The sequence below is a fragment of the Alosa pseudoharengus genome, unplaced genomic scaffold (assembly GCF_046254945.1).
Source record: "Alosa pseudoharengus isolate Yale_2024_CS ecotype anadromous, Long Island Sound unplaced genomic scaffold, YU_APseudo_1.1 YU_APseudo_1.1_scf_13, whole genome shotgun sequence".
Lineage (NCBI taxonomy): Eukaryota > Metazoa > Chordata > Actinopteri > Clupeiformes > Clupeidae > Alosa > Alosa pseudoharengus.
Window position 1 is genome coordinate 11,988,363 of NW_027468598.1, and position 12,436 is coordinate 12,000,798.

The 12,436-nt window shown below is 42.0% G+C and overlaps 2 protein-coding genes and 1 long non-coding RNA gene across 3 annotated transcripts; 1 reads left to right on the forward strand and 2 right to left on the reverse strand.

The window, feature by feature from the left end:
* Window positions 1-3,997: 3,997 nt before the first annotated feature.
* Window positions 3,998-8,301, forward strand: LOC143121667 (uncharacterized). The gene is made up of 3 exons (XR_012986527.1): window positions 3,998-4,113; window positions 5,449-5,497; window positions 8,215-8,301. It is a non-coding gene; the product is annotated as an uncharacterized LOC143121667 (long non-coding RNA).
* Window positions 5,850-9,612, reverse strand: exo5 (exonuclease 5). The gene is made up of 6 exons (XM_076282163.1): window positions 8,685-9,612; window positions 8,511-8,592; window positions 8,157-8,422; window positions 7,891-7,995; window positions 7,198-7,370; window positions 5,850-7,010 (listed from the first exon to the last, which is right to left on the reverse strand). Exons 1-6 carry the CDS (start codon window positions 8,794-8,796, stop codon window positions 6,543-6,545), a joined length of 1,206 nt encoding a protein of 401 aa, XP_076138278.1. The 5' UTR covers window positions 8,797-9,612; the 3' UTR covers window positions 5,850-6,542.
* Window positions 9,613-9,716: 104 nt separating this feature from the next.
* On the reverse strand, window positions 9,717-12,357 carry rflnb (refilin B). The gene is made up of 3 exons (XM_076282164.1): window positions 11,714-12,357; window positions 11,379-11,479; window positions 9,717-11,205 (listed from the first exon to the last, which is right to left on the reverse strand). Exons 1-3 carry the CDS (start codon window positions 11,909-11,911, stop codon window positions 10,890-10,892), a joined length of 615 nt encoding a protein of 204 aa, XP_076138279.1. The 5' UTR covers window positions 11,912-12,357; the 3' UTR covers window positions 9,717-10,889.
* Window positions 12,358-12,436: the final 79 nt, after the last annotated feature.

The window sequence follows — 12,436 nt, forward strand, 5'->3', positions numbered from 1 at the left end:
AATGTAGATTATCATAGTTAAGGGTTGGCAACTTGACAATGAATGAGTGGGCCCCCTCTGACAGTGATTTCGAGCAGAATTAGTAGTGCCCTGGCCAGAACTAAGGGGGCTGGCCACTACGGGCCCTATGGTAATTCGAACACTGGATACATTATATCAAGGTAACATCCTTTGTCCTGTGTATCTGATAGGCCTTGAACCACCACCTTAGCATTTCATTGGGGGAGGGGAGGGTGTCTTTGTTTTAAACCAAGAAGGGCCACATGGATAACGGAAACTAGTCTAGAAATTAAATTATTATTAATTTTAACCGTAAAATTATTGCTATCATACTGCAACACTTTGCAGGGCGTGTGTGGGATAATGAGATTATGATGAGGTTGTTATGTTTCCATGCTGGTGATAGCCGGGGTCAGAGGCGTTCGTCCATCCGTCCATTCTGATCTTGTCAAAAATGCTACAAGACAGGAGCTATACATTTGGTATAAATGTTGAATTGACACAAAGATAAACTGAATACATTTTGGAGGTCAAAGGTTGAAGTTCAAGGTCACTGTGACCATGAAAGTACTATTCTTGTGAATGTGATATCTCAAGAATTTCAATTAAATTTCAATTTAATTGTACTTATAGAGCGCCAAAACATTACACATGTCTCATGGCGCTTTACAGACTGTTAGACAATCAGAGAAAAGAAAAGAAAAGAAAAGAAAAGAAAAGAAAAGAAGTCTCATGGGTAACAGGGGCGAGGAAAAACTCCATAGAATTGAAGATACATATAGGAAGAAACCTCGGGCCTGACCCATCTGCCTAGGGTCAGATACAGGACAGTAAGGTCTGTATACATGACAAATGCATATGTTAGTCAGGTGTAGAGAATAGGACATGGTGTTTAAAGCCACCTGAGGTGAAAGTTACAAGAGGTGGGAAGAATGCCTTGAGGCACATGCTTCAAATTTAGCCCAAATGTTTACTTGGACTCTAAAAGTACCTTCAGACTAAGCATCTTTTTTGCAGCTGCCGGTGTCTGTTTTACATTATAATCCTATGGAGAAGACCATGTTTTCAAAAAAGTCCCCAGCTTCTTTTAAAACACAGCCATCTTTTTCTGCAGCTCAGATCTGTTTTTAAAGTTGAGAAATATTCAACTTCTAGCGGAGAAACGTCATCCGTCACGCTGTTGTTTTTTACAGCTGACCAATCACAAGCGGATTACCGAGGACTGGATGGATACCTGTGGTTTCCCATGACAACAAGTAAAAAATGGAGAAGATGACAGAACACCGGTTGAGAGACTCGTTGTTTTACAGTAGTGTCTGAGCATACTGTCAGTAGCGCATAGTTTGACATGACAATGCCAACTTTACCATAACATCCCAAAAGCAATAGCCAACGCCAATTTTCTCTTCCGTGACATTTTGTATCCACACGTAACGTTAGTTACTTAGACTCTAAGACGAACTGATTTGATTTGGGAGGTCAAAGGTCAAAGTTGCTGTGAGAACATGTATGTCCCATTCTTGTGAACGTGATATCTCCAGAATGCCTTGAGGCATATTCTTCAAATTTGGTATGAATGTTCACTTGAACTTAAAGATCAACTGGTTAGATGTTATAGGTCAGGTGTCACAAAGTTGAATCAAATCAATTTTATTTACATATCCCAAAAACATCAACATTTCATCACCTTATAAACTGTAATCTGAACAAATGGGGGGTGGTGGTAGCATAGTGGTAAAGGAGTTGGGGTTGCATGTAGTGGCCTGAGAAGTTGTGGGTTCAATTCCCAGCTTCCACCATTGTGCCTCTGAGCAAGGCACTTAACTCTGAGTTTTTCCGGGGACATAAGCCCTTGTAATGTAATTGACATATGTAAGTCGCTTTGGATAGCAGCGTCTGTTAAACGTATGTAAATGATCAATGTGTAAATGATCAGTGCCATTTGATTCCCCACTAGCATACCTTAAAACTATGCCCCATATACCATCACATTAACCATTCCCTATATTGCTCAGTTAAAAATACTCTTAATTGAATACAACATGTTCCTGACTGCAAACTATGGAAACACATGTGTTGACTCCTCACAATGCACCTACAACAAACGTCAAGTTTTTTACTCCATTCCTTTCAACTCTATAATGTAGATATTACATGCCTCACCACATAAATGTTTGTCAACCAAAAATTCTCGCCTGTGCGGAGGCATCCCACTGCAATGCAGTAATTTGAGTTTTTTTGCGCTGTTTTTGGATGTTTAGTGCTGGGCTTTGTCTGTAGGTTTAGAGTTGTCTGTGGGAGAGATAAAACATTTAAAGCTTTCAAAAGGAGAAAGAGCGAGAGACAAAGAGAGAGAAAATACTTATGTGACTGCTTGAGTGTGGAGAGGGAGACACAGAGGGGAAACAGAGAGGACAGGGGACTGAACTAGTACATAAACATGTTTGTGCTATATGACTGGTGATGCGAACAGACATACTGTGATTGTGGCTGAACTGGTGGCGCTGGTCGTGGGCCAGAGAATTTTTATTCAGCTGGTTTGGACTGCATTACTCTCGGGGGTTGAGTCACTCGCTCGCAGGCAGGCCTGTTTGAGTAACACTGCGGAGACCTCCAAGCCGAACAGGAAGGAACCCGGCCCTTCGCTGTCGGTCCCTGCTGTGGGACCAAATCAACGACTGTTTGTATCCACCTGGTCTCCACGGTAACGTCACATTATCATCCCCCCTAACTCGCAATCCGATCTGTTTTGAAGATGTTCCCAATTTCCCTGCAGTGGGTGGCATCAATAGGTTCCCTGCTGATCTCCTCAAAAGCAGTGGACACTACAGTACACTGACTGATTTCCTAAAAAACTGAGCATGGATAGAATTGCATCAAGTGTATTTCAGACAGAGGACACTGGTATTTATAAGTCTTGTAGTCATATGTCAGTCAGAGCCATGCCTGGGGAAAATAGAGATGTTTTACATCCTATTTCCATTATGGTGACTGGAGACAGATAGCCTGGGTGTTCCCATGCTGCCTTGCACGCGATTTGATTCACGCTGCTAAGGCAGCCTGGAGACCATGGAGCAAATTTTCGCCTGAGATAGGGGACCAATCACAGAACAAGGGGGGAAGCAAGACGATGATGAGCTATGCACAGACGCATTTGATAGACATCCGTAGCACCCAATAAACGGATCTGGGCATTTTTTTCAAATACGAGAAAATGAATGTTTGGTTTCCAGACCACGTCTCATTGAGAAGTGGTGGCGCTAGCCAGGCTAGGAGACAGACAGACTTGTAAAAGGAAACAAGAACAGTTGAGCTGCAGGGCAGGAAAATATTTCATTGTATTGTAAGTAGGCCTAAGGTACGTAGGAAAACCTCAGTTTCCGTACTTGTACTGTTATGTTTGTACGGTAGTTACCGGTATATCTCATTGGGGAACAGGAATGATGCCAACATTTCCTACAAGTTCCCCAAATCTCCCCAAGCTCTTTTAATACAGCGTGTACTTTTCTGATGTCAGATAGACACTCAAGTATACTATCTCATTGACTGCTTTCAGTTTTTTCCCAATTGAGCTGTGCCTTTTCTCCCTAAGAATGGTTTTCTCCATTTTCCTTTCCCTCACGCTGAGTAGGCCTATGGACTGGAAAATACATCAGTAATGACAATGAGGGCTGAATCAATGAATGTTTACATCTTGATGTTTACAGTTTCTAAGCATCTCTACTCTAGCCTCGTGAGACCATCCTGATCTCGTGAGCTTCAGGGTTTCACTCGCAGATCAGTCTGGATACTTTCCGTTAAAGAAAATTTGGAGCAGTTCACCAAACGAACGTCCAATCAGCGTTGGCTTTGAGGCGGGTTGAGGTGTGACGCAACGAACAACATGACGGCATCCACAGAGAGCATAGCTATCGCGCAAGTTTTATTCAAATTAGAAAGTATTCCTGGGTAAACTGTGAAGCTATGAGTCTCAGCCATGCAGCTGGGAGGAATGAACGACAGACATCCTCCACGGCTGATTCCAGTTCATAATGGAGGAATATACTATCTTCAGAAGTGTAGGGCCTACCGTGAAAACTTCATGGGAATTGTCGTTGATTAGGTTCATAAATGGTAAGTTAAAACATCTTAACGTTTGTCACGTTACCTAACTTAATTGTATGTTAAACGGCATTAGAAGAATACTTTGTTCATCTAATTGGTTGAGTTGGCCCGTCGATAACCAACAAAGGTGGTGATAGACAGATGGTTTATCCAATCAGCTAACCAGTATGTCCGCCCCTTCCCAAAAGTTCTTCAATGAAAAGTTCCCAGATGGATATGCGGAGCAAATCCATCTGGCGGAGTCAGGTTATCTCTACTCCCCTTTCCTCTTGATTAGGTCTAACATGAACCAGGCTCGGTGGCAACGCACTATCTGCGCAAACACTCCAGCGCGATGTGGCACATTAGTGGTGAGTGTCTGAGCCTATCCCCGACGAGCGGGTGTTTACCAAGGAGTGGGTGAGAGGGGTAGAGCACTTTATACGGATGGGAATGGTGGGGCGGTGAGTGGCGGCAGCGCCCTTAAGAGCTCTGAATGAGGGTCATTAGAGACAGAGCGACTTCATTAGCCTCGGCGTATACTGCAGCGGCCTCCCACGAGACCGGGTAAGCAGCAGGTGGGGATGAGAGAGAGAGGGACAGCTCCATTTGATATACAACAGAGCAAACATTGTGTAAAGGGGGTCTGGATCTTAGCCCATTTGCCCATAGATTGGAACTGACTCCATCACATAATAATCCAATGTCATGTCTGTCTTGTCGCTAGGTGATGTAGGCCCGTGGTGTATTCTGATGAAGGCGGAGTGCAGGGAGTAGGCTACTGCAGGAGATCAAATTAGCGAGGCAGAGCCTTCAGCTCTGGGGGTATTAAGATTTATCGGAAGCCTACTCAGGCTCCCCAGACGTCAAGAGAGTAGGCTTTATATTTTAAGATTATGCTAAAGAATATAGGGACATCCTTCACTGAGGGCACAGTAAGATTTGTTTAACCATATTTGTGAATAATTCTCTTTCTCCCTTTGTGTGTGTGTGTGTGTGTGTGTGTGTGTGTGTGTATGTAGTACCTTGCTACAAAAAACATGACATGTGACATACCAAGCATCACATTTTAGCCACTTTGTTTGCACTGGCCTTGGGATGTTTGCCTGACTTTTGTCCTGTGATAGCACCACATGAGACAGTCCTCTGGGTGTCTCTGTTTTGACTGTTTTAAATGCCAGACGCGTGATGCCTTAAGTCTCTGTGTCAGATTGATGAGGACACACTCCAGACACACACACACCATCAAATTAGACCTAACAGCTATTTCACTCCTCCGAATCCTTTCTAGAGACTAATGAAAAAAAGATGTTGTTAATGTCTCTCATTAACCTTTTCTTCATTACTGTGTTCCCTCTGTCGTAGCCTAGGTAAAGGGCATGCCATATCATGGAAAGGAGGGATCATCTTGAAGGTCAATTCAATCTACATGCTTTTTTTTCACAGATCAGTAGTTAGAAATGTAACAGTTTATAGACTCAGAACCACATAACCATATAACCTACATATAAAGTTGGTTCACTGAAAGTATAAAGGCACAGTTCGTAGCCTAATAGAATTTTAGAACTACTGCCCCATCTAGTGGGGCTTGGTGAGAACTGTCAGCTATTTCTGTCATAATGCACTTTTGTACTTGACAGAGACCAGGATGCATAAATGATGCAGAGAGAGAGACTGAATGTATCAGTATCATATTAATTAGAATAATTATTGTTAGAATGACAGTAGAATGTGTGTGGCTTCACTAGTCTGCATACTCTAACAGATTACAGTTTTTTGCTGTTTATTCCAGTTAGAAAAAAATGTGACAAGCCATAAAGGTTTCACATGACCTTAAATGTGTGGTATTTGTTTCTTGTCTTCTTATAAAAACAAGTTAAAGCAACTTACAGTGCCCTCTATGTGTGCTGGCACCTCAGATAAATAAACAGAGTGCAGTGGTACATAAATCACATAACTCACAACAACATCACCATGTTACTGTCACCATATTCCTTTCACATACTACACAGAAGTGTAACCACCCATTTGATTAGTAAATTACAAAGATTCAAACATACTAGTTAAATAAGTTAAAATAACTTAGTGATATTATCATACACAATCATTAATAACTTTTAGAATATCTTACACAACAACAATGGTTCAATACAGTAAAGCAATGACAAAACTGTGTATTTTGCTGTTTGTCTGTGTGCAGATGAATTGTGAATAGTGAACTCACTATACCCAAAGCCACTGGCCAGGTAGACTATTGATTCCACATGTTCCATTGCTTTACTAGCAGCTGGTCCAATAAATATTCTTTCCAGAGAATAAAAATATTATAAATGTTACATTGCAACATGATTAAACACACAAACCTAGTTTAGCGTAGTCATAATTGACTAATTAAAATAAATAAATAAAGTTTGTCTGATGACATTACATTAGAGCATAATGTTCAACATATGTGGACATCACTTCGGTTTCTTGCCAGGATCAACACTGACACTGGCTTCAGCTTCGTCCTTTCCCCAGTGGCAACTCTTCTCAAAGGGGCACAGCTTGCACTTCCAAGCCTCCTCTATGTCCACTCCCCTGGGTTCCCTTTGACCGGTCCAGTAGTCCAAATAATCCCGGAGCTCTCCCCTCAAAACAGCCTCGTCACACTCCACATCTTTCGTGTCTATGGTCATGCCGGACTCCTGGTGGATATACTCCAGCCTCAAACGTTGGATGTCACCGACTTTAGCTGAGGTTAGCGTTTTTAGTACCATGTCGACCAGGCCCCCAAAGATGCCTTCCTCCATGCCCATGGACCCAGCGTAGTTCAGGACCCCAGTTCCCAGAACTTGTTTTGGCTCAAGTTTGAGGTGTCTGATTATGTCACTTCTTTTCACTGTCCCATTGACCATGCCATGAAACAGAAGTTTATACAGTCCCACCTAAAATCAAATGGATCTGACTTATCACAGGATGAATAGCTTAGACATATGCTAAAGTTCAACTCACCTAAACTAGGTAACAGTTATCCTATTATCCTATCCTACCTACCCACGCATATAACTGGTAAAAGGTTGGGTAGAGGCTGTATTTAACCAATTTCACCAAAGCGGAAGTAAAAATGGGTACCTGGAGATGATGGCCTTTGGCTTGAGCCTCGCCAGGGAGAGACATGTCCTTACGGGTTTTGAGCTCGCTAAGAACAAGTTCTCCTTCCTTATTGTAGCTCAGTTCATCGATGACGCCCATGAGAAACACTCCCTCTAGAACCCCATACACTGGAAACTCCCGTACACACTGCCCTATGGTGTATGAATGGAATTCATAATTAAATAGGGTTAGTGACTTTATGCTTTCTACATCTTCAACTTGTATTTTTAACCTTTTCTAACATTATAGAAGGCCCAAACTAGCACACCCCTATGTAATCCTTTACTCTACAAACTTCACACTCATTATGGGACTTCATATTTTTCTCTTCCACAACTGGTTCCACTGGAAGTTGATGACTATCATTACATAAAAACCTTTCTTATGTTGATATCCAAACTTTAACAACTAACTACTTTAACAACAAGAGTGTTGGAAACCTCTCGAACTTCATAATTCCAAACAGATCATATCTGAAATAATTTTTTACATCCATTATAATTTTGTGTAGGCTATAGCACATTGTGTGCTGGCCAAATAGATTGTGAATGAAAATGTACTGATAAGACAAATACTTATTATTGGTAATATAACAATAATACATTGATATTATCTAACTAAATTGGATAACTCATTCCCTTGTCCTATATTTTTGCCCTCTTTATACCATACCTTCCTGTAATAATGACACCATGTGCATCACATTGAGAAGTTTGATGGCTTCAGAATCTTCTCTTGACTGGGCTTGGATTGGAACAATGTTGTGAACTTCCAGCTCTAGAGAAAAATGATAATTATTAGACTATTAGGAAATGAATTCTCCTAGATGAGCCTATGAATTCTGCTTAAAAAGCTGCAATATCTTCAAATAAACCTCTTTGAAAGCTACCAGATACATGATTAGTGAGTGAGGCTTCATATTGTAACTTTGATCTTACGTCTTCTCAGATGTATGGTGGTTCCAGCCTTAACCTCTGGTTTCTTCATTTCTTTTAGTTTCACCAGTGGTCTCAAAAGTCCAAAAGACACCTTCATCTCACACCAAGACTGCTCACACAATAGTGTAACACTTAGATGCCGCCGGCGGAACCTCTCCATCGGGCTGGGGTGCACTTCTGTCTGTTGCTTTCTCTTCAGACATCTGATGTCCACAACTGGATCACTACGGGTGTCCGACCCACAACCAGTGGCACTCTTCTCAAACCTATCACACCATCAGTCAGTCTGTTAATTTGACAAAAGTTCTGACAGACAACTGCCAATACAATTGCATACACTTTGCTTAGGCTTACCTATCATAGAGTAGACCTAGGCCTATGTTGTCCTCATGGTTCCCTTCTTTCTCATGATTTTTTATGGGAGTCTGTACGAGCTCTGCTTTCACAATAGAGCAGATCATTGAGAAATTAACTGGTCATTTTACAATAAGCAATTTATAATTAACAGTTAGAGAAGAATACACTTACCATTTTCAAAATGTATTCCTAAAAGTTCTACATGTTTCATGTAATTCCGTGTCTCTGATTTTTCTTCCATGATTGATGTGATGTTTAAAGTGCGAGGTTTCTTCTGTGACATAACAGCAACAGCGATCAACTTCCCGGTTGTATCGCCCTGTCATACGCAGCTCACATGCTTCTCTGTTTGTTTGGGTGCTTTGCCCGAACTTGTTCCTAGTCCACGCCCCTCCTTCCTACGCATTGAGTTGAGCATATTCAAGCTCGTACAGTGGTGCGCAGATCTGGCACGTTCAAGGTGGTAAAGCAGCCGGGCCCCGACTAAAGTCCAGCATGCGTCACGTTCGGTCAGATCTGCGCAGTCTCTCACAAAGTCGAACGAGCCTATTGCTCCGTGATATTACCAAACAGAAGAGAAAGGTAATTCAATTGAACAATTTATTCTATAGCCCCACCAAATGTGTTCTTTGCAGAATTAGAAATACAATGCATAACTGGAAGAGTCTGGAAAAAAACAGGAAAGTTGTGAGTTTCTAGGCCTACTCAGTGCATTTTTTTCTACCCAGCTCTAAGTCTTTTTATCCGCATAATTTCCCCTTCACAAAGGAATGTAGAACAGATTCTTGTACACAAGCCACAAACATCCATAATTATATCACATTTCTTCTCTTGGGGCGTGTATTTCTTCTGGAAAAAAGAGGCCCGAATCACAAACTTATATTTTCTTCATCTATATTACAAGCACACTTTAAAGAAAACAAGACATTTTAAGCACAGAAAATAGAAAATAGCCTATTGATAATACTGAATACTCTCTAACAAGGCTAAACTACTTTCTTTTTAGCAATCCGTAAGAACTGATTTTATCCTGCAGGGGGCATTATTGTCACACAGACCAGACCAGACATTTACAACGTCTTTTGTCAAAGTTGATAACCTTCATTTCCCCTTGAAATTAACATTACAAACTGTGAAACTGAGAATTCATTCTAGCACAAGATGGAATTAAACACATTTCCCTGTGTGTTAATGAAAATCATGTTAACCAAGAAAAACACTTGTTCTTTATTTTCAACAGACAATTGAAAGGAAATGTATTTACATTAAGGGCAAAACAATAGAACTGTGCCTCTTACAAACTGAACATCTGAATTCCTGTGGGAAAATTTAAACTCAGTGGGTTCCACCAACAGACATCAGTGTATAGGTATCTGAAAGACGAGTGGTGTTGACGAACAACAAAAATAAATACAAAAGCACAACACTAGGGAGGACACAGAATGAATGTAGGCCTACTGCAAACAGATTGATTTACAAATTAGTAAAACAGTTAAGTACAATGCAAATGTCTTAAAATCTAAAATCTTGCTTAAAACTTGTAACAACCTCTTTTGCAACGACTTCAGCATGATAACTTCACAATTGCACCACCACTGGCAGTCTGCTACACTACGCAGCCTATGAGTCCAAATGGAAAAGCAGTGGCCTCCAAATCAATAGTTACAGTAGTACAACTGCAGAGTGAGTCTGTTCTAGACTGTAGTGGGGTTTGCCTGTAGCACTTACTATCCATACACAGAAACAATATTCTCAATACCAGTGTGAGTGTGCAAAAATATCTAACAATACCCTGTAATCATTTTAACCTCAAATCTATCCATCTGTGACTGGAGATGCCTCAAATTAGCCACACAGGACAATAGAGACTCGACTACTGGTTTATATTATAAGGTGAAAACAGACCAGGTGAAATGATGAGCATTTCAGTCAGCTTCGGCAAATGACTGAACGTAGAGAGAGAGAGAGAGAGAGAGAGATGAAGCCGATGCTCTTGCAAAATCAACCTCTGATGAGTGCAGAAGCCATGGTTCGTCTTCAATTGCTGTACAACATGAAACCTTCGCAACATCACGTCTTTAAAATGCAGAAAAGTCTGCATCATCAATTTCATCCCCTTCCCCCATTCATCTTAACTCAAGACCTCTTCAGTCAGTCCTCAACTTCTAAGAGAAACTCTTTGCTAAAATTGTTGAAATGCCAAATGGCAAAGTTCAAAATGTTGGCAGCTCTGTGCTTCAGTCATCTTGGTACAGGACTTCTCATTTAAAGCTACTCAAGATCCCGAGGAGGAGACAAACAGGCAACTGACTACCTAGAGATCTGGGACACCCTTTCTTTGGAGACATGCCGAGCTCTCTCCGGTCTCAAATTCACTTATTGAGGAGCCCTACTGTCGGACGGCTCCAGCTCTACACTGGAGAGGAAGCGCTTGGCCAACCTCCTCCCGTCGTAGTTCAGCTGGGTGGTGTAGATGGTGCGGGCGTGTTTGGGGTACACTATGGTGGTGCTCTGGTAACGCTGCACCCTCTGCCTCGGCTGAAGCTCCACCTCGGTCTTGTAGCGCCGCCAGGTACAGTTGGGCAGTGCGAAGACAGTCTGGCTGCACTGGTCCAGCCCCAGGCCTGAGGGCTGCATGGAGATGTCGTGGATGAAGTGGCGCTCCGAGTCGTAGCGCACCGATGATGTGTATCTTTTGCACAGAGAAAGCAGTCAGATACACAAACTTTGAGTGAAATATGACCTCAAAAAAGGAACAACTTTGGAAATGAACAACCACAATAACATCAATAACACCATAAACAAACTGATGACAAACTTAAAGCCATGACTCATTCGTATAGCCTACACAGCTGGCAAGAGTACCTTATTTCTTTTGGTGGCAGTGGGTCAAGTTCAATTCCTTCTCCGTAGGATAATGGGCACCGTTGTGGAATAGGCCTACACTTGAAGTTTTTAATGCAAGTCTACAAAAAAAAAAAACACACTTATTTGATCCAAGTTCAATTGAAAGTAATTTGTGGGAAATAGTCACTTATTGATGAAGGGGGCAGATAGACACTTTCTGACCCAATTTTAAATGGACATGACCTAGTTTCTCACTGGTAGCCTACTTGGGACACATTTTCAGACAACCTCTTATGTAGTTGCTTTCTGCTTGCAGCCAATAAACTCGATTTACTGGTTTGATCAAATCTTACCGCTGATGACCCTTTGCCCTCGTCTTCTGAAGCCAAACTCCCGGACCCTCTCTCGCTGCCGACAGGCAACAACCAGGGACTTGGACTGGGACTTGGAGGCAGTCCGGAGTCCGGACTGTCAAGTGCCCGCTCAGCCTTGAAGTTCATATCCAAAGGATCATCGTCAGACACATTTTGTAGATTCAGTCTACCCACCATCGCTTTTAAGATACGCTTAAATTGAGTGGCTTATAGATCCGTTTACAAGGAGCGTTTACTGAAACGTAGGCGCGTTGAATATCCCCACCGCACCAACTTAGTTGTGTCCTTGCCCAGGTGTTTCCAAAGTGAACACCTTTTAGCCGGGTAACATAAGAAACGATTAGCATACGATGTGACACTAATTACCTTGCAACTACCTAAGCTGCTTAGAAATGTCGTATACCCCACAGCCGTCAGCAGTATAGTCCGTTTGAAAAATTACTACAGGGGTTTTTTGTTTGTCCTTTCCGTCGTTCAAAGAATAGCACCATGGGCAGACCCCGTCTCCTCCGAATTCAGCCTCAAATAAGTTCGAAGTCCTACGTGCTTTGAAGTTGCGTGTCTGTAGCTTGGTGTCACCGGAGAAGGCACCATTCGCCCGCCTGCCTTCAAACTTGCCTTTTCTCAAAGGCGTTCATTGTTTTACAAGCAAACGTACAGAAGGGAACGCCTTTTAAAGCTGCCTCCCACTGCTGATTGGAG

Excerpts from the sequence above, each read along its gene's own strand:
- exo5 (XM_076282163.1), bottom strand. The coding sequence starts at position 8,796 with ATGTCACAGAAGAAACCTCGCACTTTAAACATCACATCAATCATGGAA. Across the intron at positions 7,371-7,890 it reads GGTGTCATTATTACAGGAAG|GGCAGTGTGTACGGGAGTTT; the intron begins GTATGGTATAAA and ends CATACACCATAG. Across the intron at positions 7,011-7,197 it reads CCAAAGGCCATCATCTCCAG|GTGGGACTGTATAAACTTCT; the intron begins GTACCCATTTTT and ends ATTTGATTTTAG.
- rflnb (XM_076282164.1), bottom strand. The coding sequence starts at position 11,911 with ATGGTGGGTAGACTGAATCTACAAAATGTGTCTGACGATGATCCTTTG. Across the intron at positions 11,480-11,713 it reads AGGGCAAAGGGTCATCAGCG|ACTTGCATTAAAAACTTCAA; the intron begins GTAAGATTTGAT and ends TTTTTTTTGTAG. Across the intron at positions 11,206-11,378 it reads CTGCCACCAAAAGAAATAAG|ATACACATCATCGGTGCGCT; the intron begins GTACTCTTGCCA and ends TCTGTGCAAAAG.